At 45.2% G+C, this 22,871-nt stretch overlaps 2 protein-coding genes across 12 annotated transcripts in view; one reads left to right on the plus strand and one right to left on the minus strand.

Moving 5' to 3' along the window:
- PHC3 (polyhomeotic homolog 3) overlaps window positions 1-2,756 on the minus strand; it is a 117,041-nt gene extending 114,285 nt beyond the window's left edge. For 8 of the 11 annotated variants that reach the window (XR_012906289.1, XR_012906288.1, XR_012906284.1 and 5 more), the window contains exon 1: window positions 2,101-2,142. Coding sequence is in view for 4 of the 11 variants with exons in the window: in XM_075937893.1 (XP_075794008.1) it covers window positions 2,101-2,114 (14 nt within the window). In the remaining 7 variants the exon portion in view is untranslated. Of the gene's footprint in view, window positions 1-2,100; window positions 2,167-2,266; window positions 2,286-2,720 lie in introns of those variants that run through there. The other 3 variants (XR_012906285.1, XR_012906286.1, XM_075937894.1) reach the window with 3 other exon arrangements.
- An 11,923-nt stretch (window positions 2,757-14,679) lies between these two features.
- Window positions 14,680-22,871, plus strand: part of PRKCI (protein kinase C iota) — a 54,075-nt gene continuing 45,883 nt past the window's right edge. Inside the window, exons 1-2 of the mRNA XM_006122859.4 lie at window positions 14,680-15,164; window positions 21,531-21,652. Coding sequence (XP_006122921.1) covers window positions 15,031-15,164; window positions 21,531-21,652 — 256 coding nt within the window. The 5' untranslated portion in view covers window positions 14,680-15,030. The remainder of the gene's footprint in view (window positions 15,165-21,530; window positions 21,653-22,871) is intronic.

The raw sequence follows: 22,871 nt of genomic DNA on the forward strand, positions 1-22,871 counted from the left end.
CTTTCTGGTTTGAGCAGAATATTGTGTAATTCAACTAAGTTATCATGACTACAGTAAAATAACCCTAGATGTTTAATTTTAATAACTGATAAGTATTTTGGAGGTACAACTCTGGCTATGTGTGGGATGTCTTCACCACTAGTGGCTGAGTCACTAGAGGACAACAGCCTACTATTTCAACAAGGCAATAGTTGTTCTTTTTGAGCAAGTGGGACCATTTCTTCAAAAATAAGTTTATTACTCTCTCAACTTTCCTGATCATTAACTTGTTGAAAATGTATGCAATAACTATATGAAAAATATACTATAATTATGCACAGTTTTTGTCATGTTTATCTGACATATAACCTTGAATCATTGGGCTATAACTAACTCACTCAAATCAACCCTACTTCCATGTTTTTGCCACTGACTGTGTGTGAGAGAGAGAGACAAAGAGAATATTATGTCCTCTATTAAGTGGGTGCAGCATAAAAAGCACTATAGGTATTTCATTAGTGAAAGCTATCATCATCTTTTGTTAGTTCATGTAACAGAGATCTATATTTTTGAGACATTTTTATTTTTGGAGCTAAAAAGCCTGGAATCCAAAATCAGTTCAGCAGGTGGGTGATGATTTATAACACAGAGAATAACCTCTCCATGTTTAATGATGAAAACGAAGTCCCTTTCATACGACTGACTTATCTTGTTCACAGAGAACAGCTACATGAAACAGCTACAGTGGCATAGCTATTTTGGTACGGATGCCCTGGTGTTAGCTCTCTAGTGTAGACACAGCCTTAGACTAGAATTTGGAGCAGCTCAAGCAGCAAGCAACTAAACAAAGCCATAAAAATACCAGAAGACATGGGCATCAAACCGCAAGAATCAGAGGAACCACAGTGTTAAGGGGATAGAGTGAAACCAGTCTGCTAAATTCAGTGGTACCTCAGTTTTACCAGGAAGATCCTATGCAGGTGACTCGGTTGGGTATGTTAGGTATCGGGTGATTGAATAGTCATTTAACTGCATGAAATTTTAGTTGTTACATGACTATTCAATAGTCCCTGGGGGTTGGGCCAGCAACCAGTGTGCTCCCGGCCCCACACCCAGGGAGCCCCCTTCCATCCCATGCTGCTACATTTGTATCAAAGGCAACAGTGCAGGGTGCAGAAGGAGCTGGTCCATGAGGGGAGCCAGTTTAAAAACCAGTTCCCCACACAGACTGGCTGTTTGCCATCCCGGGCTGCTGTATTTGATACAGAGGTAGCAATGTGGGGTGACAGCAGCCCCTTTTCATTGGGGGTCTAAACGCCCCAGAGATGGAGAATGCTACACGGGATGCAGAGCAGACTCTGTCGATGGGGTGCTCAGACCCCCTGCGGACAAGGGCTGCTGCTGCAAAGCAGCCTAGGCCTCACTGCGGACTGAGGCTGTTTTGTGGCAGTCTCACCTGCCCCCCGGCCTGGCACCCGCCTCAAGTATTCTTAACAGACCAAGTATGCTTAACAGATTCCATGAAATTGCCTGATGACTTTAGGCGTACCCAGCAAGCGTGAAAAATCAGGACAGAGGGCAGGGAGTAATAGGCACCTTTATAAAACAGAGCCCCAGATACCACAGCTATCCCAATAAAACTGGACATCTGGTCACCCAAAAGCCACCCCAACACTCACCCCCCCTCCCATGCCAAGCCCTCAGCAGATTGCCCTGAGGCAGAAATATATCTCGCCCCCTCCCCCGCCTCAGCCCTCCCTATGCCACCACCCACGTTGAAACACAACATCGACCCCAGGTCATCCAGCCCTACGCAGCCTCCCACCATGACACTGCCACCCCCGGGCCAGGCCACCCACCACATGACACTTCGGGCCGGGCCGCCCTTTCCATGCTGCCCTGTGGGACGGGCTGGCCAAGGATGGGATCCCGGGATGGGGGGGAGGTGCGGCAAGCGGGAACCTCAGAGGTGCCCGATGCCCAGCCTGACACCCGACGGCTCACAGCACGAGGCTGACCTAAGGTCGCCGCTTTGTCAGGTCCCGCTTCCCGGCCCCGCCCGCCACCTCCCGCCCCCAGACACTCCAGCGGGACCAGACTCGCCTCGAACGAATTACTCACTTCGCTTCCGCCATCTTCTCTCCTCCCTCAAGGGGAGGCACCGCGCGTGCGCCCCGCCGACCGCAGGTCGCAATCGACAGAAGGGGGGGGGGAGTTGTGACACCCACCGGCCAGACGGCACGTGACCTCCCCTCCCCTTTCCCCGCCACTGCTGCAGGTAGCTCACCTAGCGCCGCTGTCCCGTCCCCCCCACCCCGCTTGGTGCGGGTGGGCGCCATAGCGCGGCAGGCAGCGGCTCCCGCCAGTCCCCTCCCGACACAGCTTGTGTGATGGGAAAGCTTCTCCCGCAGTCTGAAAGGGGACGGGGGCTAAGAGCCGTGGCTCAGGTCATGGGAGGGTCTAGGGATCTGTTACGTTCCAGCCGAGTCGTGTGTCCCAAATCTACCTCCCGCCGGGACCATGAAAGGCCAGCATGGGTCCTGGTAAAATGGTGGTCGCTTTGAGTTGAGCCCGACACAATGGCACTCCCTTCAGCCCTCCTGCCCCGTGTTTGTTTTTGGAAAATTGTAAAGAGTGCCAGGAGAATGGGGCTGCTCGGAATTAGAGGGCAGTTAGATGGGCTGGGGACAAAGGGAAAGCTGCATTCCCTTCCCTTGGCCCCCACTGTGCAAGTCACTTACAGCCTGATGTTCTGAGCCTTCGCATCTCCCCACCCTGAAATTAATGAGCCCGGGAAGAGGTCAACTACAATCCTGAAAAACTTTCTTCTCAGTTTCCCTCTTGTGAATCATTAACTGTTCACCTCCCACATAGTGAAGGCAACATTAGTTAACGTGCATATCAGTTTATTTGTGAGCATTTTAAGATCCTTGGATAGCAGGAACTATAGAAATGCAGCTAATTTATTTTTATTTTTTGTGAACAAATATATAAAATATCAGTTTCCCCCTTTAATAGCACAAATTAAGGCCTTGTTTATGCTAACCCTCACTGTCAAGTTGACATATTTACCACAGCATCTCGTGTGCAGTAAGGTTAGCAGGGGTTCTTCTCCCATTGACACCAGCTACTCTTCTCATCCTGGTGGAGTACCAGCGTCAACGGGAGAGCACTGGGAGATCAATTTATCTCATCTACCATGATAAATTGACAGCCAGTGGATCAACTGCTGCAGCGTCAATCCCTGACATAGCTGAGACAAACCGTCAGTGATGATGTTGTGACTCTCATGACCACTCCACACTGGGTTGTGTCATATTTTTGTGTCAAGACGATGACTGCATGGTGACAAAATGTCATCAAGTTGCATAATGTCATGCTAACTCAGTGATCAAGTTCATCCACCAAGCACATTAAAAAAAAAAAAACCTAATGTATGGTATGAAAAACACTTTTGCCACAAAACAATCAATTAAATCAGTGAGACTAAGCATGTGCATAATTGTAGGACTGGGACCAATGTAAGTTAGTTATTCATGGTATGTCTACACAGCAAACTAAACTCATGTCTGGTCCATGCAAGCTGATCGTGGGCTCATGGGGCTTGAGCTGTTTTATTCCTGTGTTGACTCTCAGACTTATGCTGGAGCCAGAGCTTTAGGACCTTGCAGAACGGGATGGTCCTGGCGCTCGGGCTTCACCCTAAACCCATAAGGCTACACAGCAGTGAGAAAGCCTACCAATTTAATCCCCATAAACCCAAGTCAATTGTCATGAGCCAGCCACAGGAGTTTCTTTGCTGTAGCCATACTCTGTCCTGCAGAGAACAGTGAATGCAGCCATATATGGGCTGTATATAAGAGTCTAGGGTGAAAGAGTGAGGGGAAAAATAAACCCTTAGTATTTTCAGTAAATACTTTGTGAAAATTTTAAAAATCAGTTATTTTAAAAAACTTTTAAAATGACATTTTAGAATTTTTTAAATCACATTTTTATAAATCTAGTGATATTTATCAAATCTGTGCATAACTTTACCAATCACTGCCTACTGCTAGATATTTATTTTATTCTGAGACTGATCTTGTGAGGTATTAAACATGTCTTACCAATTTCAAGAGCCCTCAGTTCTCCCGGGGGGTGGGGGAGAAGGGGCAGGAGGAATTCAGATGCTATTGAAGTTATGGGAGTTTTGGCATTTATTTCAGTTGGACCAGGATTTCACCTATACACTTTAAAGTTGAGAGTATTCAGTATTTTCTAGGAGGTGCTTAGCATCTCACAAGAGTGGTCCTCCTAGCCTTGATTCCGTGTCCCTTATGTCAAAGAGGATGGGGCTCTTTTCAGACTACACTGAGAATGCCACACCTCAAGGCGATAGAAATGTAGCCGTGTTAGTCTGGGGTAGTTGAAGCAAAATGCAGGACAATGTAGCACTTTAAAGACTAACAAGATGGTTTATTAGATGATGAGCTTTCGTGGGCCAGACCCACTTCCTCAGATCAAATAGTGGAAGAAAGTAGTCACAACCATATATACCAAAGGATACAATTAAAAAAAAAAAAAAAACTCAAGGCACCTCAAGGCAGACTGCAAAAAATTGAGCAAACAATTCCCAAAATTGGCATTTTATTCTGTAATTAGATTCATCAAACCAGTAACAAAAAAAGTCTGCAAAAATCACACAAGTTAACAAAAAACCAAACATTGTCACCTCCTTGTTCCCATCTAGACAGCCAAATCTAATACAATGATGTATTACTGAAAACCTGATTTACTATGAGAGGTCCATAAATCCTAAAGGAGTGGACATTTATCCCCAGGTAAATACGAGTCTCAGACCTTACCCAATAATCATGTTGATGCCAATCCTTAAATAACTAAAACTAAAGGATTAATAATAAAATAAAAAAGAAAGCAGAGAGTTACAAATGGCTAAAAGATCAGTATAAAAGTGACTTCTAGTGTTCATAGTTCAGGATCACAGAAGTGTTGAAATAAAAGTCTTGTAAAAGTCTCTTTGGAATTGTACCAGCAGACCAAAATGCAAAGGCAGCTCAAATTTAAAGTATTTCCATGCATTTCCAGAATATTCTGAATAATTATTTGGAAGAGCTTGATTTTACAACTTATATTTTCCCTTTTCAAAGTTTAAGAAGAGTAAACATGGCAAGATCAGACCTAAGGCTTGTCTTTTAGAGCTAGGACCCTGGCAATTTTACAATAATGAAAAATGTGTTATGGACCATAAAATAAGCTTTGCCTCATTAAATCTAATCACCCTGTGCTGCTGGGAGTGCCCCAACTGAGGACTCCTAGTTGCTAGTCCATCAGGCTAGGGAGGGACAGGATTTGTCCTTCTCCTGCACCCTCTGCTTTTGGTGGGGAGATCAGACCCATCTCCATAGGCAATGTGAGGGTATACCACTGTCACTTATGCACTGCCTCAGCAGGTGGGTACCACTCTAACTTCTGCACTGTCCAAGTTCTTCCCATCAGGACAGGACAGAGAGTATGGTAAGAAACCACCTTAGCTCAACCAGGAGATCTTACATGATCTAAAAATAAAAAAGAAACCATATAAAAAGTGGAAACTAGGTCAAATTACAGAGGATGAATATAAGCAAACAATACAAGTATGCAGAGGCAAGATTAGAAAGGCAAAGTCACAAAACGAGCTCAATCAAGCTCGTGTAGACTGGCATGATTTTTCGCAAATGCTTTTAACGGAAAAGTTTTCCATTAAAAGCATTTGCGGAAAAGAGCGTCTAGATTGGCACGGACACTTTTCCGCAAAAGCACTTTTTGCGGAAAAGCGTTCGTGCCAATCTAGACGTGCTTTTGCGCAAAAAAGCCCCGATCGCCATTTTCGCCATCGAGGCTTTTTTGCGCAAAACAGTATTGTGCTGTCTACACTGGCCCTCTTGCGCAAATGATTTGCGCAAGAGGGCTTTTGCCCGAACGGGAGCAGCATAGTATTTCCACAAGAACACTGACAATCTTACATGAGATAGTCAGTGTTCTTGCGGAAATTCAAGCGGCCAGTGTAGACAACTGGCAAGTTTTTCCGCAAAAGCAGCTGATTTTGCGGAAAAACTGGCCAGTCTAGACACAGCCACAGGGTAACAAGAAGACATTGTATTGTAGAAGCAAGAGGAAGACCAAGACAGGACTGGCTCATTGCTCAGTGAAGAGGGAGAAATAACAACAGGAAATTTAGAAATGGAAGAGGTGTTTAATGACTTCTTTGTTTCGGTTTTCACCAAGAAGTCAGATGGTGATGGGATGCCTAACATAGTGAATGCTAGTGGAAATGGGGGAGGTTTAAAAGTTAAACAGTTAAAAATTACTTAGAAAATTTGATATCTGCAAGTCACCAGGGCCTGATGAAATGCATCCTAGAATACTCAAGCAGCTGATAGAGGAGGTAGCTGAGCCTTTAGCTATCATCTGTGAAAAATCATGGAAATCGGGAGAGACTACAGAAGACTGGAAAGAGGCAAATATAGTGCCCATCTATAAAAAGGGGAAAAAGAACAATCCTGGAAACTACAGACCAGTCAGTGACAGAGAAGATAATGGAGCAAGTAATTAAGGGATTCATCTACAAACATCTGGAAGATAATAAGGTGATAATTGTCAAAGTCAGACAGGACTCACAGATTTGTCAGACCGCTCTGTTTATTTAGCAAAGCTGCTCTGCTAAATTAACCCAGAAAATGTGAGTGCCCTACAAGGTTCAAACCCCTTGATTTACACAGTCAAAAGAAAGTCAAAATTAACAGGATTAAAAGAGGGGCGAGGCTAGTCAAGTATCTTCATTTCCACATCAAGCACACAGCAATCTCCTGTCCATATCTCCTTGGTTAGTTATCTCAATTGCTTTCTCCCTAACACCTAATGTTCCTTTTCCTATTAACTCTGGCTAGCACTCTGGAATCTGCATACCTACAAACAACATTAACATACTTTTCTTCTTCCTGTTAAAAGACAAACAGTATTCCTTCAACTTATTCAATTATTACAGCATAATTCATCTCTCTCTTACAGTATAATTCTTTCTACTTTCACATAGGTAACAGCCAGCATGGATTTGTAAAGAACAAATTATGTCAAACCAATCTAATATCTTTCTTTGATAGGATATCAAGCCTTGTGGATAAGGGAGAAGCAATGGACGAGGTATACCTAGGCATTTGACATGGTCTCGCATGACTTTCTTATCAATAAACTAGGGAAACACAACCTAGATGGGGCTAGTATAAGGTGGGTGCATAACTGTCTGGATAACTGTTCTCAGAGAGTAGTTATTAATGGTTCACAGTCATGCTGGAAGGGCATAACAAGTGGGGTTCCTCAGGGTCTGTTTTGGGACCAGTTCTGTTCAATATCTTCATCAAGGATTTAGATGATGGCATAGAAAGTATGATTATTAAAATTGCAGATGATACCAAGCTGGGAGGGGTTGCAAGTGCTTTAGATGGTAGGGTAATAATTCAAAATCATCTAGACAAACTAAAGAAATGGTCTAAGGTAAATAGGATGAAGTTTAATAAGGACAAATGCAAAGTACTCCACTTAGGAAGGACCAATCAGTTTCATACATACACAATGGGAAGTGATTATCTAGGAAGGAGTACTGCAGAAAGGGATCTAGGGGTCACAGTGGACCATAATCTAAACATGAGTCAACAGTGTGACACTGTTGCAAAAAAAGCAAACATGATTCTGGGATGCATTAACAGGAATGTTGTGGACAAGACATGAGAAGTCATTCTTCCGCTCTACTCTGTGCTGATTAGGCCTCAATTGGAGTATTGTGTCCACTTCTGGGCACCACATTTCAAGAAAGATGTGGAAAAATTGGAGAAGGTCCAGAGAAGAGCAACAAAAATTATTAAAGACCTAGAAAACATTAGCTATGAGGAAGACTGAAGGAATTGGGCTTTTTTAGTTTAGAAAAGAGAAGACTAAAAGGGGGGACATGATAGCTGTTTTCAAGTATCTAAAAAGGTATTACAAGGAAGAGGGAGAAAAATTGTTCTCCTTGGCCTCTGATGATAGAACAAGAAGCAGTGGCCTTAAATTGCAGAAAGGGAGGTTTAGGTTGGACATTAGGAAAAACTTCCTAACTGTCAGGGTGGTGAAACACTGAAATAAATTACATAGGGAGGTTGTGGAATCTCCATTACTGGAGATATTCAAGAGCAGGTTGGATAGACATCTATCATGGATGATCTAGACAGTGATTGGTTCTGTCCATGAGGGCAAGGGACTGGACTTGATGATCCCTCAAGATCCCTTCCAGTTCTAGTATTCTATGATTATATGTTCACTCTTTGTACAATCCTCAATTCTGCAGTATAGCAACTCCAGGGCTTCTGCCCCAGCAGTTTGCGCCTGGTCTCAGGGCTTCCACATCCCCATTGCAGCAGTTGGGGCTCCCTTTCCCATCCAGGTCTAGCCCCTATGGCTGCAAGCTGGGGCTCTGGTGCCCACTTTTCTGAGGGTCCCCAAATTGGCCAGGGCCCCACATTAATCTGCCATGGGACTAGCAGCTAGGAGCCCCAAGTTCCCTATGGGAACCTCCTCCAACTTCAGGAAAGTCGGTGGCTCTGAAGTCAGCACAGCAGTGAGGGTGGCACTTTCATCCCTCCCCCTATTATCTCATTTGGGATCAGATGTAAACATCTGAAATAATGAAATTGACTAATTAAAAAACCCTCTCGCTGTGAAATTCACTGAAATTGTCCATGAATTTATTAGGGCCCTATTTATAACTCTTCTAGAAGTCTGACAACCCTTACAATAGAAACTTTCACAGCAAGGCCTTCCTCCAAAAAAGAATAGGCCTTGCATATAGCATGTGGACCATTGCTTGGAAGCTTATCTTCCACTTCTTATACATACCCCAGTAAACTAGTTAGTTTCATTCACATAAAACAATTAACTGTCCCATCATTATAACACAGTTAAACAAAAGATAATGTAGATAATATTATTAGTTTCCTGCAGTATCTTATATCTTTGGTCTTATGGTTAACTGGCCACAATTACATACATAATTAAGCCATGGAATGGATTAGGGATGTAAGCAACTAGTCAACTAGTGACTTGACCAGCCGCTTCCCTGCTCTTGTTGCCTCTATCAGAGAGAGGCAGTAAGTGGGTGTGGCGGCGCGTCGGGATCCCCTGCCTTCTGCACCCCCATAGTGGCACAAACAGACTCCACCAGCCAGTAGAATAGAGGGAGTTTATTGCTTCTCTAGGATACAGCGCAGCACAGATGTAATCTTGTTACAGGGACTGGGGCTAGGAGGCCTCAGTGCCCCCCCTTGAGATGGGGGGTGGCTGGGCCCTACAATCCCAGCCCCCCCCCCCCCCCCCAGCTCCTTCTCCCCTGCTTCCCAGACAGACTCTAAAAGACTATCCCTTCCAGCTCTGCCCCCCAGCCAGGGGCGGCATTCCACCTTCCTTTGTTCCTCTCCCTGGGAGGTAACTGGTCGAACAGGTTACCTCCCTGTCCCATCACCTACTCTGCTGGGCCATGGTACAGACAGTAACCAGTGGTGGTCACCCACAGCCCAAGCCTAGCAACCAGCAAGGTACCAACACTATGTCACAGTGGGGGAGCAGGAGCCAGTGCTGGGGGAGCCGGCTTATAAGCTGGTCGCCCCCCCAGCACCATCTCCTGGGGAGTCAGAGAGGTAGAGGCATAGCGGGGGGGACTGGGCATGAGCCAGGAATCAGCTGATTCCTGGCTTGTGCCCAGTTCCCCCCTGCATTTGTACTTTTTAAATGTATTAAAAGTCAGATGGCTCTTAATACATTTAACAGGCAGAGCTGCAGCATGGCTTACGGAACCAGGAACTAACCCTGCTGCAGCTCTGCAGTTTTTCCTCCTTATCAATTAATCAACTAATTGATGGAAATTCCATCAACTAGTCAATTAGCTAATTAAATGCCATTTAACATCCCTAGAATGGATTAGCATCTACAAACTAATCAGTTTTATTTTTAAACCTCTAACAAGAAAGAGGTAAACACAGAAAAACACATTTAACATCAATCCTTGATTTCTTTTACTACAAATGAATGTGTTGATGATTGCTTATCTAGTACATCTCTGAAAATCATATCCAAGTAGATAGACCTGATTACAGTTGTAATGCCTCCTGTTAAATTATCATGGGTCATACAATATGGCTGTGTCTAGACTGGCCAGTTTATCCGGAAAATCAGCTGCTTTTCCGGAAAAACTTGCCAGCTGTCTACACTGGCTGCTTGAATTTCCACAAAAGCACTGATGATCTCATGTAATATTGTCAGTGTTCTTGCGGAAATACTATGCTGTTCCCGTTCGGGCAAAAGTCCTTTTGAGCAAAACTTTTGCGCAAAAGGGCCAGTGTAGACAGCTCAGATTTGTTTTCCGCAAAAAAGCCCCAATCGCGAAAATGGCAATCAGGGCTTTTTTGCAGAAAAGCATGTCTAGATTGGCATGGACGCTTTTCCGCAAAAAGTGCTTTTGCGGAAAAGCATCCGTGTCAATCTAGACGCTCTGTTCCGAAAATGTTTTTAATGGAAAACTTTTCCGTTAAAAGCATTTCCGGAAAATTACGTAGCCTATGAGTCATTAGGTTGGTTGGTCTATCAGTGTCACAAAATAGAGGGAGATAATTTAAGATTTCGCATTACAGAAGTATAGCAGGCTGATAATTTTTGTATGATGGCTGGCAGGCCAAGGGTTAAAGTCTTGTTCCAGGTTGTTAGCAACTAGATTTGTAATTATTCCCCAGGAAACAACTGTTTTCTTATCAAAGCATGTGTTTGACTAAAATATACATATTGTTACCCTATGTTATTTGAGCTCTGTAAATGAAAGTTTTTAGGCATGTCTGCATTATGGAGACTATACCACCACTATACCAACATATAGACCAGAGCTACTCAACTTTGGAAGCCCCAGGGGCCACAGTGATACTCACAGCACATGCAGGGGGCCACAACTTAAGTGTGGTTGCATATACATGCAAATATATATGCAAATATCTTCTTTCACACTGACAGGCATGAATACAAAGATTAAGGCAAGACTACACAACACACAGGCCCCATTTAAGTCAGTTCTGCTGATATTAATAAAATGCAATATTTACCCGATTTTCACCCATATGACAGCAATGACAGTCCAGGAATGCATATTACTACTAAAATGCATATCAACAGAAGACCATTATAGTGACTCGCTGTTATGGAGTGTATTCCCAGTGGTGGCCATGTTCAAAGGATCCCACCTGTGGGCCGCATGTGGAGCCCTGCATAAACCCAAAGTGCACTGAGGGCTGCAAACAAACAGGCTGCATGCGACCTGTGGGCTGTATGTTGAGCAGCTCTGATATAGACTATGTTGCTGTAGCTATGCTGGCAATACCACATTTAGATACATCCTGTACTGAGGGAATGGGTTCTTCCCCATTGTTTTTGGGAACACCACCTCTCCCAATGACAGTAGCTACACTGACATAAGAAGACATAGCTGTGTCTACATTAGCAATTAAGTCAGGATAGGTAAATCAGCCAGTGATTGGAATTTTCACACCCCTGACCACGTAACGAGGTTGACCTAATTTTTGTGTGTAGACCAGGCCTTGTTTATTGGATGCTGTTGAATGTAAATTCTAACTTTAGGTTAGGTCCATATCTGAATGTGTGGATTCCCCTTTTTTCTTGGGGTAATTAACAAGTGCACTGACTAGCTTATCCCCAGTTAAATTATCCTATAATAGGTCACTCCACTTGTTTCTACTGCCACTACTTTTAGACAAGGTCTCTAGCTGATTGTCAGGAAAGAAAAACAGATCTAGAAACCTCTAACTATATGATTGAATTATTTCTTCTAAGCAGACAAAGAGTTACCATGGCTACATTTCCTTCTGGTAAATTATTGATGACCTTCTTTTGCGTCCTACAGAAACAGGTTTAAAATGACACTCATATTAGTGGATGAAGGTGAAAAATGAGAATAGATCATTCAGGCTTCCTGAGTATTTTACAGTACAGGCAGTCCCCGAGTTATGCGGATCCGACTTATGTCGGATCCGCAGTTACGAATGGGATTTTTCTCGCCCCGGAGGATGGGAGCAGCGGGACGCCCAGATGCGCCGTGGTCCCGCCGCCCACGTCCTCCGGGGCGAGAAAAGCTGCTCCGCGTCTCCCTGGTCTGCTGGTCTCCAGTAGACCAGCAGACCAGGGAGACGGGGAGCAAAGCCGCGGAGCACACGGACAGCGGGACAGCCGCGGCGCGTCTGGGCTGTCCCGCTGCCCGCGTGCTCCGCGGCTTTGCTCCGCGTCTCCCTGGTCTGCTGGAGACCAGCAGACCAGGGAGACGCGGAGCAAAGCCGCGGAGGACCCGGGCGGTGGGACCGCGGTGCGTCTCGGTCCGCCACCCGCATCTCCTTGGTCTGCTGGGGGGGGGGGGGGGAAGGCGCAACTAGTGCGCCCTCCTCCCCCCAGCAGACCAGGCTTTTCTCCAGACGCCTGTGGTAGAGCAGCTGGGGCACTGCCGGTTGGTCCCGTAGTGCCGCTCTGGGCGCTACTGGACCAACCCGGCAGCACCCCAGCTGCTCTGCCCCAGGCGTCCTGATTCAGCCGCTGCTGGTCAGTTTCAGCAGCGGCTGAATCAGGACGCCTGGGGCAGAGCAGCTGGGGTGCTGCTGGGTTGGTCCAGTAGCGTTGAGGAGCGGCGCTACTGAAGCCACCCAGCAGCACCCCAGCTGCTCTGCCCCACGCGTCCCCAAGTCAGCCGCTGCTGAAACTGACCAGCGCTGACTACATGAAGCCCTAGGCAGAGTTGCTCTGTCCCGGGCTTCCTGGAATCAGCCGCTGATCAGTTTCAGCAGCAGCTGACTTGGGGACGCCTGAGGTTCTTAAGTTGAATCTGTATGTAAGAACTGGCGTCCAGATTCAGCCTGTTGAAACTGATCAGCGGCTGATTCCAGGAAGCCCGGGGCAGAGCAACTCTGCCTCGGGCTTCCTGTAGTCAGCCGCTGGTCAGTTTCAGCAGTGGCTGAATCTGGATGCCATTTCCGACTTACATACAAATTCAACTTAAGAACAAACCTACAGTCCCTATCTTGTACGTAACCCGGGGACTGCCTGTACTGCAGAACGCTCCTCACCAAATTACTGGTCTCCCTTGAAAACTAGAGTAGATTGTTGTATCAAATTATTGCTGCCACTCTATCCTGTTGCACCTGAATGCTGCAGTGAACACTGTAGGCCATGTAGATTTCGATAATTTGTTGAATTCAAACCTGTTAATTAGTCATAACCTCAAAACAATGGTAAATCATATCTGCGTGCTAAAAAAGGAACTTTGCAGTGAGTTTCAGGAAATACTGTTCTAGGTGTCACTGCTACTGCCAAAACACCTGTTATGATTTCCATTAAAATACATAGATAAGGAATGGGTGAGGTAACTTCTTTTATTGGGCCAATTTCTGTTGCTGAGAGAGAGAGAGAGCACTTTCGATTTTACACAGAGCTTATCTCTCTTGCCAACAGAAGTTTGTCCAATAAAAGATGTTATGGTTACCTCACTCACCTCCTCTCTGTAATACCCTGGGACCAACAATACTGCAATGACACTGCACTAAAACAGGAATTGGACTGGGCTCAAATTCATCAAAACATTCAAGGACGAGTTTAACTTTACACAACGCCTCTTGACTTCACACACCTCCGCTGTGTCTAGACTGACAACTTTTTCCAGAAAAGCAGCCACTTTTCCGGAAAAACTTGCGAGCTGTCTACACTGGCCGCTTGAATTTCCGCAAAAGCACTGACAATCTCATGTAAGATTGTCAGTGTTTTTGCGGAAATACTATGCTGCTCCCGTTGGGGCAAAAGTCTTTTTCCGAAAAACTTTTGCGCTAAAGGGCCAGTGTAGAAAGCAGAGATTTGTTTTCCGCAAAAAAGCCCCGATCGCGGAAATGACCATCGGGGCTTTTTTGCGGAAAAGCGCGTCTAGATTGGCCACGGACACTTTTCCACAAAAAGTGCTTTTGCGGAAAAGCGTCCTGCCAATCTAGACGCGCTTTTCCGAAAATGCTTTTAACGGAAAACTTTTCCGTTAAAAGCATTTCCGGAAAATCATGCCAGTCTAGACGTAGCCCTCATGGAACAGTTCTTCTGGTACAACCTACCCCAGATAGCAAACTCCCTGCCCTTGACTTCTCCTAGTGAAGAGCACCAACCAAGATGCTGCTGTTCCACCCCAGGCAGCCCCTTCCCTGTAAAATCTCTCTGCACACGTCACCCGCACACGCTACTGCTCCATTGTGGCAAGTAGGAGAAGGGGGGAGGAGCAGCGGTGGCGCGTGCCCCCTGAACCTTAGTGACTACGAGTTCCAGAATTCCCCACGGCTTTGGCTCGCTCCTCTACAAGCCTCCTTCCCCCTCTCCCTCCCGGCCAGAAACCTGTGGACTCTACCAACTGCGGATAACATAGGTATCATTGTTGTCGCACGCCTTCACTTTAGCACGGGATGCGAGAGAAAATGGGGGGTACAGCTTTTCCTGGATCGTTTGTCTCGGGATAAATCGCTTTGGTGCCTTTCTGAGGGGGTTCGGGTTTGTTCCGCCCCTTCCTTCCCAAGAGCGGAGAACAGTCCCCCCCTCCCCAACAGGTGTGTCCTGGAGGAGACTAAGGAAGCAAATGGTGGGAGGAGGGGGTGCTTGCCTGCTCTCTCCGGAAGGAGTAGTGTACCCCCCCTCCCCACACACACAGAGTTGTGGCGCATGGGCTGATCCCGTCTCTCCCCCTCGCTGACTTGGTTTGTTCGCGCCTTGCTTCTTCCCTCCCTTTCGCTCCAAGAAGTGGTTTGTTCCTCCCTCCCCCACCGAGCATGGGCCCTTGGCGCGGCCCGCCGCGGGCTGGGCTGACTCTGAGGCGCCCGTAGGAGGGGCGGGACGGAAGCGTTTCCTGGAGCCTGTGGGGTGGCGGCGGGGTCGCTCGTTCCCTCCTTGCCTGCTCCTCTGGCGGGGCCGGGGGAGATGCCGACGCAGCGGGAGAGTAGCGGCGGCAGCGGCACCAGCACCACCATGTCCCACCCGACGCTGGGCGGCGGCGGCGGCGGCCTCTGCGGGGATAGCGCCCACCAGGTGCGGGTGAAAGCCTACTACAAAGGGTGAGTGACACGGCCGGGGCGGGGCACCCGGCGGGGATTGGGGAGCCCGGTGGGAGTGGAGGTCGGGCCGGAGGGCGGTGGGGGGAGTGTGCTGGAGTGAATGCGGCTCCGGGGGGAGACGAGCACAGGGGCACCCGCTGTCGGTGATCATCGTGGGGTGGCGGCGGCGGCTCCCAACACCGAATGGGCCCTTACTGGAGCCAGGCCTCGGGGGTCTGGAAAGGGCGAGTCTAGAGAAGCGGGTCCCGGAAGGGGTTTGGTGGGAGGGGAGCGGCGGGCTTGTAGCGGTTCCGGGCGTCGGCAGTGGTCGTGGGGGGTTGTAGAGCTGCGGAAGGAGCATCTGCCGAAGGGGCTCTAAGGGAGGTGGGTCTTTGTGGGGAGGCACCTTCGGCCGAGTTAGGTGAGAACTTTGCGTACGGGTTGACTAGATCGGGTGGACACTTGGGTTGGCCTTAGGAGTCCGTGACTTGAAAATACTGACCCTCCTCCCCGGTGGTGAAATAACGCGAATGCCTCTTTTTTTGGGGAATTTTGTTTTCGGCTGGGCGAGAGAGGGGTGTGTGGATTCTGATCCTGCTGCTTGTAACAATGTTCAGAGTGATTTTTTCAGCGCTAAAACTTCTGTCAATTAGCTTGTGCAACATCAGTACACCCTGTTTAAACTGGGCTGCGCTGTTGGCAGTTAAGTATTTTTTCTGCGTATCCATAAAACACCAAAACTTGCCAGCTACCGTGTTTGTTTTTTTTTAAGAAATGGTTCTTGAGCAATTGCTTGAACGCAGTTATAACCAACAGGGATTGTGTTCCAGGTACATGTCGGGGGGGAGGGAGTGTCAGTCACCTTTCATGAAGCTGCTTGTGGGAAAAGGCCTATAAGAGACACGTGAAGAGATGATGCCATGCTGGCTCCAGATTATCAGTTTGTTCATTGCCCACATGAATCTATGGGATAACTTTCCCTTTTGCCTTTATCCTCTTGAATGCTCTAATCCCACTGGTGGGGAATCTGTGGCCTGCAGGCCATATACGGCCAACTGGCACTCCACCTGCAGCTCATGGACCCCCTGGCTGTCCTCCTTCCCCATGCGCTTCTTGCACAACAAGGTACAGTACTGGAGCCTCACACTTCCTGCTGAAATGCCACAAATGCCTCAGAGCTGGAATGCCACAAGTCAGCGGTTCATGGTAGTCTGGCTCTGGGAGGAAGGAGGAGAAGAGGGATGGAGTGCAGATCAGGCAGTTTGTGCACACTGAAAGTGCTGGAAGGGAGAGGGAGGAGCAGATAAGTACAGCGCAGAGGTGCATGGGGGAGGGTGGTCACAGGTGGAACCCCCGTGGGCGGCTGCAGCCCACTGAGGTGAAGAAGGGCCTCCTACTTGTCTATCCCTGCTGGAATATCTTTTATAACAGCTGACAGCTGTTCCGAATGAATACACTGTAGCTCATTTATTTACAGTATTTTTAGAAAGATTTGAATTATTTGCTTTTTGTACTACTAGAAGTTTTACCCAGCATTGCTCAGATCCTTCAGAGCACAGAGTCAAAGGTATGGGGGTACAGGAGTCAGGGCAAGGTCTTGAGGATGTGGGGGATACAGGGGTCAGGGTTGGGAGATGAAGAGGGGTTCAGGGCAAGGGATGGGGGGCGTGCAGGAGTCAGGAAAGTGGTTGGAAGGTGTAGGAGAGAAAGTGGGGTGCTCAGGGCAGGGTGTTGGGCGGATGGCAGCTGCCCCTCAGGTCGGGGCGAGGGGGAGGGGACATGCTGCCCATCTGCCAGCCAGTTCCCCAGGCCAGCGGGGGCCATGCAACTTGGCCACTCCTCAGGGGCTTGGGAGCTTGCTGTCTCTTCCCTCTCCCCATGGTCATTTGGGAGTATAATTGTACTGCCTTTTCAGTTTAATAAGAAACAAACACAATCACACATCCCATTGTCCTGGCACAGCCAAATGCTTTTATCTCGCTTTAAGTTATAAGGGGAAGCTACATACTAAATTTGGTGATTCTAGTTCCTAGCTTTTAGGAGGAGTTCTTGAACAAACAGACTCATACACAGATGGACGGACATGCAGAGAGACAGACAGACACAAATTCTCCTAAAGTATATATCCCAATAGAGAATTATGACCCTATTGTGCTAAACAGTGAACGGATACTTCGGAAAATAGAGCTCTTGCCCCAAAGAAATCACACGCCAAGTATATAAAATATAGGTTAATATTCATTTTAGACAGTGGTACACATAGAAAGACCATCTCATTTCTTGACAGAAAGCTGGATGAAGGCAGAGCAACCATTTTTTAAATAAAGTGTTTTCCATTCAGTAATAGTGACACTCTAAGGCATATCTGCAGTTCCATAATTTTTAATAAAGTTTAAAAAGTCGTGTGGACTGAGCACCATAAACCTTTTCTGCATTTGATGTTGTCAGACAGTTTCATTCCTGACCTATAATATGTCTCAGAATCTTTTTCTAGGCTTCTCTTGACCAGCTTCTCTATGAATTATGCCACTTGGTTTGATTATTTGAATTGGCATTACTAACAAGGAAATTCTCTTCTTTTGAATGTTTCGTTTATTGACTCTTTACCTGGACGGTGTTAATGGAGTCAGAAGTTTATTACTAAACCTGGAACTGAAATGACTCACACGGAATTGGTCAATGATCCTGCTGTAAACATGCTATCTGACTAGAATGCCTTACTCATGATTTGATTTTAGGTCTTACATTCTGACAGGGTTTTTAAATCAAAATTTCAAGCGGTTACACGTTTACACAGATACCCGATTGTTAACGCCGTACTAACTCATGCCATAATCTAGGGATATTAAATGAGTAAAAAGTCTTTCTCCTCTGCCTTGACCAAACTTCTTTAATTGCAATAGTCAAGCATGACCTTCTGTGAAGGAATATATTGAGAGTAAACTTTTTACGTTGTCTTTTCATAAATGAAATATCTACCTATGCTCCACTATAAATATTAATCCTTGCAGGAGGATAATTGAGTCTTCAAGCATAATTAGCAATTAAATCTCAGTGTGCAGGGGTAGGTGATCTCCAAACCTTAAAGCCTCCATTATAAGATGAGCCACTTAAAATCATGCTGCAAAGGGTTCTGATTTGGTACATCAGGATGTGAAATCCTGGTTAATCAGTTAACTGGTTAAAAATTAGGTTTACCTAACATTTAACTAGTTATCGACTAAAGCGGAATCTGGACTGGGGACCACTCCAGCACGGCTGGAGCAGCCCCTGACCTACCAGGGTCCTGCCCCAGCCCTATGCTGGGGCTGGTTGTCAGCTCTCAGCACCATGTTTGGATTGGGATTACTACCAGCTCCCAGTTCCCCACCAGAGCAGTCCCTCTCCATGGTGGGCCCAGACTGGACTCCCTGCAGACAGGGGCTGCTGGAGAAGCCCCTGCCTCTTGCTCCAGCCCCCATCAGTTACCACTTAAACTGATGATGTTAACCTTTCACATTCCTAGTACTGAATGAGAATATTGAAACAGCAGACTCATTCAAGGAGTTTTACATTATGTGACTTTCTGAGTGACGTAATTAGACCTCCTCAAAAGCATGCATGTTTGACATGGGAGTATGTTTGGAGGAGCTGGGTTCCCCCCCCCCCCCCAAAGCATTTAGATGTAAGATTCTAAAGAATGTAGTCTCTATCCTCACTGTACATAGTAGTTAATCTCAGATTTTGATGAGAAACTAGAGGTAGAATAAACAATAGAATACATTTATTTACTTGGTTACCTTTAACAGATAATGTTGGGTTTTTTTAATATACATTATTTGTATAAAGTGACCTTTAAAGATAATGGAGGAAAAACCTCTTGATTGCCACTTTTCAATCAATAAGGTGTACAGCATGCCTTCTTAGAGACTATAACAAATGAGTCTGTTTTGAGTTTTTACTGCTCTGAACTCCAGGAAAGGCAATATGATAAACACAATTTTTCTGTAGCCGATGATTTATTCTTTTTAGAGAGGCTACTCATGTGAAATGTTGCTTTAAGTTTTGTTTCTTTCATGATTGGAGCAGGCCTCCTGTTTACTGAAGGAGGATCCTATTCATCTTAAATGTTTACACAAAAGCCTTTAAATAATTGTTTTAAATACAAGGTATTGAGGGCAGGGTCTCTCTCTGGCTATATTTGTATAGATCCTTGGACGATAAGGCCTTGATTTGGTGTTATGGATACTACTGAAATGTAAATATACTCTGAAAAATGGGGTTTTTATAGTAGAGATGTGGTGGTGCAAGTAACAGAAATGTAGGCTTGAGGGGACTTTGAGAAGTCATCACATCCCGCTCCCTGTTCCATGGCAGTACCAAGTGAACCTAGACCGTGTCTGACATGTTTGTCCAACTTAAAAGCTTCCAGTGATGGGAATGTCACAATGTATATTGGAAGCCTATGCCTGAGTTTACCTGCCCTTATAGTTAGAACGTTTTTCCTAGTAGATAACCTAAATCTCCCTTGCTGCAGATTAAGCCCATTATTTTCTTGTCCTACCTTGTATGGACATGGAGAACAGCTGATCATGATCCTCTTTATTATAATAGTCCTAAACATATTGGAAGACTGTTATCAGATCCTTTCTCAGGTGTCTTTTCTCAGCTCGTCATGTTTAATCTTTTTTTTTTTAAACTGTTCCTCATTGATGTTACAAACCCTGAGAGTAAATCCAGACAATACCACTGAGTGTCCTATTACACCCCACAGGGTGTTTACTGTGAAGCTTCAGTTTTACTATTTGCGTGATAGAAGGGCTTACAGACTCCCACTAAGGGCTTGTCTGTATGGTATATTTCCAGTTATACTGGTATAAACTGTTATGGTTATACACAGAGCTTAAATTGTCAAAGTCTTTTCCAGAGCTTTCATCCTTCCCTCCATTCTCTGCCTACCAGATAGACAAAAAGCAACTTGAGGAGACTTCAGAATTGTCTCATGATGTTTTCATACATGTTTTTTCTTCCCTGATCTTGCTCCTGAGATCAGTTGCAGAGTATCTTCCTTTCCTGACCCAGGCTCTCTCATATGGCTCAGCACTGAACATTGTGAGAGACAGTCCTACCAAGTAGGGATGTAAGCGGCACTAGCATACAGAAGCATATTATGGAGGAAATTAAATTAAAAAATATATCTTTTAAGTGTGAAATCTCTTTACTACTTGGTTTGTCTGGGATTGCAGCTAGAGCTTTGTTACAGTACCACCATTTCCTACCCTAGTTGCTCACTATCAATGGCTCATATAATCTTTTTCTACATCTTTCTCACCACTTCCCTTTCTCCTGAAACACACACTTTTTTCCCCTCCATCTGTGTTCTTGTTCTTCACTTCACTGCTTCATGCTTTTCCCTCTTCCTCCCAGGTGCTTCCAGTAGCTGGAGCTGTTTCCCACCTGTCTGATGGGTTATCCATTTCAGATTTTTTCGTAGAACCCACTTACTTCATGAATTCTTCCTTTCCTGGCCTTCTGCCCAGTTATTACTAGGGATGTGAAGGTTTAACTGGTTAACAGGTAAGCCTCACTCTTAACAGGTGAGGCTTATTGGTTAAGGTTAACCAGTGGGGCTGGAGCAGTTCCCTGCCTGTGGAAGACAGGGAGCTGTTCTGTGTAAAGGGGTGCTCTGACCAGGACACTGGAGGACCCCCCCTGTCTGGTACATGCCATGAGGGGAGGAGGGTGCAGGGCGGGGCTCCTCCAGAAGGAGGGTGGGAGGAGGTTCCAGCCCAGTGGCAGGCTACTCCTTCTCCGCTCACCCTCCCTTTACTTGGTTAACTGGTTAAACAATACGGTTAACCAGTTAGCCAATTAGGGTTTTACATCCCTAATTATTATTTGAACTATTAATATTTTGTGGTATCTGTTAGCTCAAAAAGTAGGGTTCATAATTTCTTCTCTTCTCAGTTGCCATGTACATCTGTAACACTATATGAACATTTTATAACTTCTGTTACAAATTTGTTGCAGAAAGCATTCATAGATATTTCACTGTAATAGACATTCATGAAACAAACAAGCTTCTTAAGTATTGCTTACCTAATCTTTACAGAATATTTTCTTTCTAGCTATAAATTACAGTGTTTCCCTCTTCTTTGTCTAGCTTCTGTTGATATTGAAACATGTTATACATGTACACATACATGTGATTTAAAACAGATAAGAGTACAAGAAAAGCACTTTAGTATGATAAACTGATTTGGAAGATTTATTTATTTATTTATTTATTTTTACAATAGCAAACAAGACAGTAGAATTCAGGAAATGAACAACTCTGTAATCCTGTATGCAATACAGTACTGTAGTTTCTGAATTTGAGTAATTTTGTTAAATTTATTTCTCATTCAGGGACATCATGATAACCTATTTTGAACCTTCCATCTCGTTTGAAGGACTCTGTAATGAGGTTCGAGACATGTGCTCCTTTGACAATGAACAACTCTTCACTATGAAATGGATTGATGAAGAAGGTAAAGTGACGTTGAATAGTTTTGTCTTGTGGAGATATATATCTCCATTCTTCTTCCCCTAAATAAAGTAAGAAGGAATAACTGAATTCAGAAGACACCCTTTCCTCTGTAAACTTGATTTTGTAACAAAAGTATGTATTTATAAAATATCCACCATGGTGGGTATCTGGATTATATACTAAATAAATAGTCCCAGACAAATATAGTAGCCTTAAATTCATAGCTACTGCTAGGATCAAATGTTGAAGAAGCTATGAGTGTCTCTTAATATCCAACCTCCCTTTACCCAAATCTAATTTTAAACTAGAGAAAGGGATTTACCCATAATATCTTAATGCATTTTACCAAATCCTGTTGAAGTCAGAGACCTCCCATTGTGTGCTGTCAATCAGCCCCTTGAACTCCAAAGCTTGTTTCTTCAGGAAAGAAAAATGCTGTTCTAGAATGAAGGAACTGTGAAAGTCAGAGGTGCCAACTTCCTCTCCAGCCAGGGAATACTCAGCCCTCTCCCCAACCCACCACTCGGTCTCCTTCACACTTCTTACAACTTCATCCCTGCTCTTCCCCCTCTTTCCCTTCTGTAGCTTTCTGTACACTGTGAAACTATTTGCAGTGGATGGGAGGCCTTGGAGAGAGGGGCAAGGAGTTGATCAGTGGGGCCATACACACATCTTTCTGAGAAGCATAGTAGTGCACCTCTACCATTATATTGACGTGGAAAGTTTATTATGAGTGCTGCTTCTAAGCTGGGGGTGGACACTAGTGACTGACTACAAATAATTGTTTTGGTTTCTTTTTAAGACACACTCTATGTACACATGTCTACATCTGTATGTATAAACTAAATAGATCATATTTCCATTCTTAAGAGACCCTGAAAAACCCTAACTTCTTTTTATCAAATGTGCAAAAGGAATAGTTTAACTTCTGCATATACGGAATTTGCTTTGGTACTCAATCTGAATGGCAATATCAGTATTTTCTGGCAACATTCTTTATCTTAAGTTAAAGAAGGGTGAGAAATTGAGCTTATTAATGGTGCTGTGGTTGTATTGAAATCTTTTAGTTGCATGTGTTATGTGCATTAGTACATATAGTGGGATATTTTCAAAAGCACTCAAAATCGGCCTGACTATTGACTTCACTGGGAGCAAAGTTCGTCCAAGTCATGCTTTTGAAAATTCCACCCATATGTGCAAAGTATAACTCTTCAGTATAC

Source organism: Pelodiscus sinensis, chromosome 10 (assembly GCF_049634645.1).
Source record: "Pelodiscus sinensis isolate JC-2024 chromosome 10, ASM4963464v1, whole genome shotgun sequence".
In the NCBI taxonomy this organism is placed as follows: Eukaryota; Metazoa; Chordata; order Testudines; family Trionychidae; genus Pelodiscus; species Pelodiscus sinensis.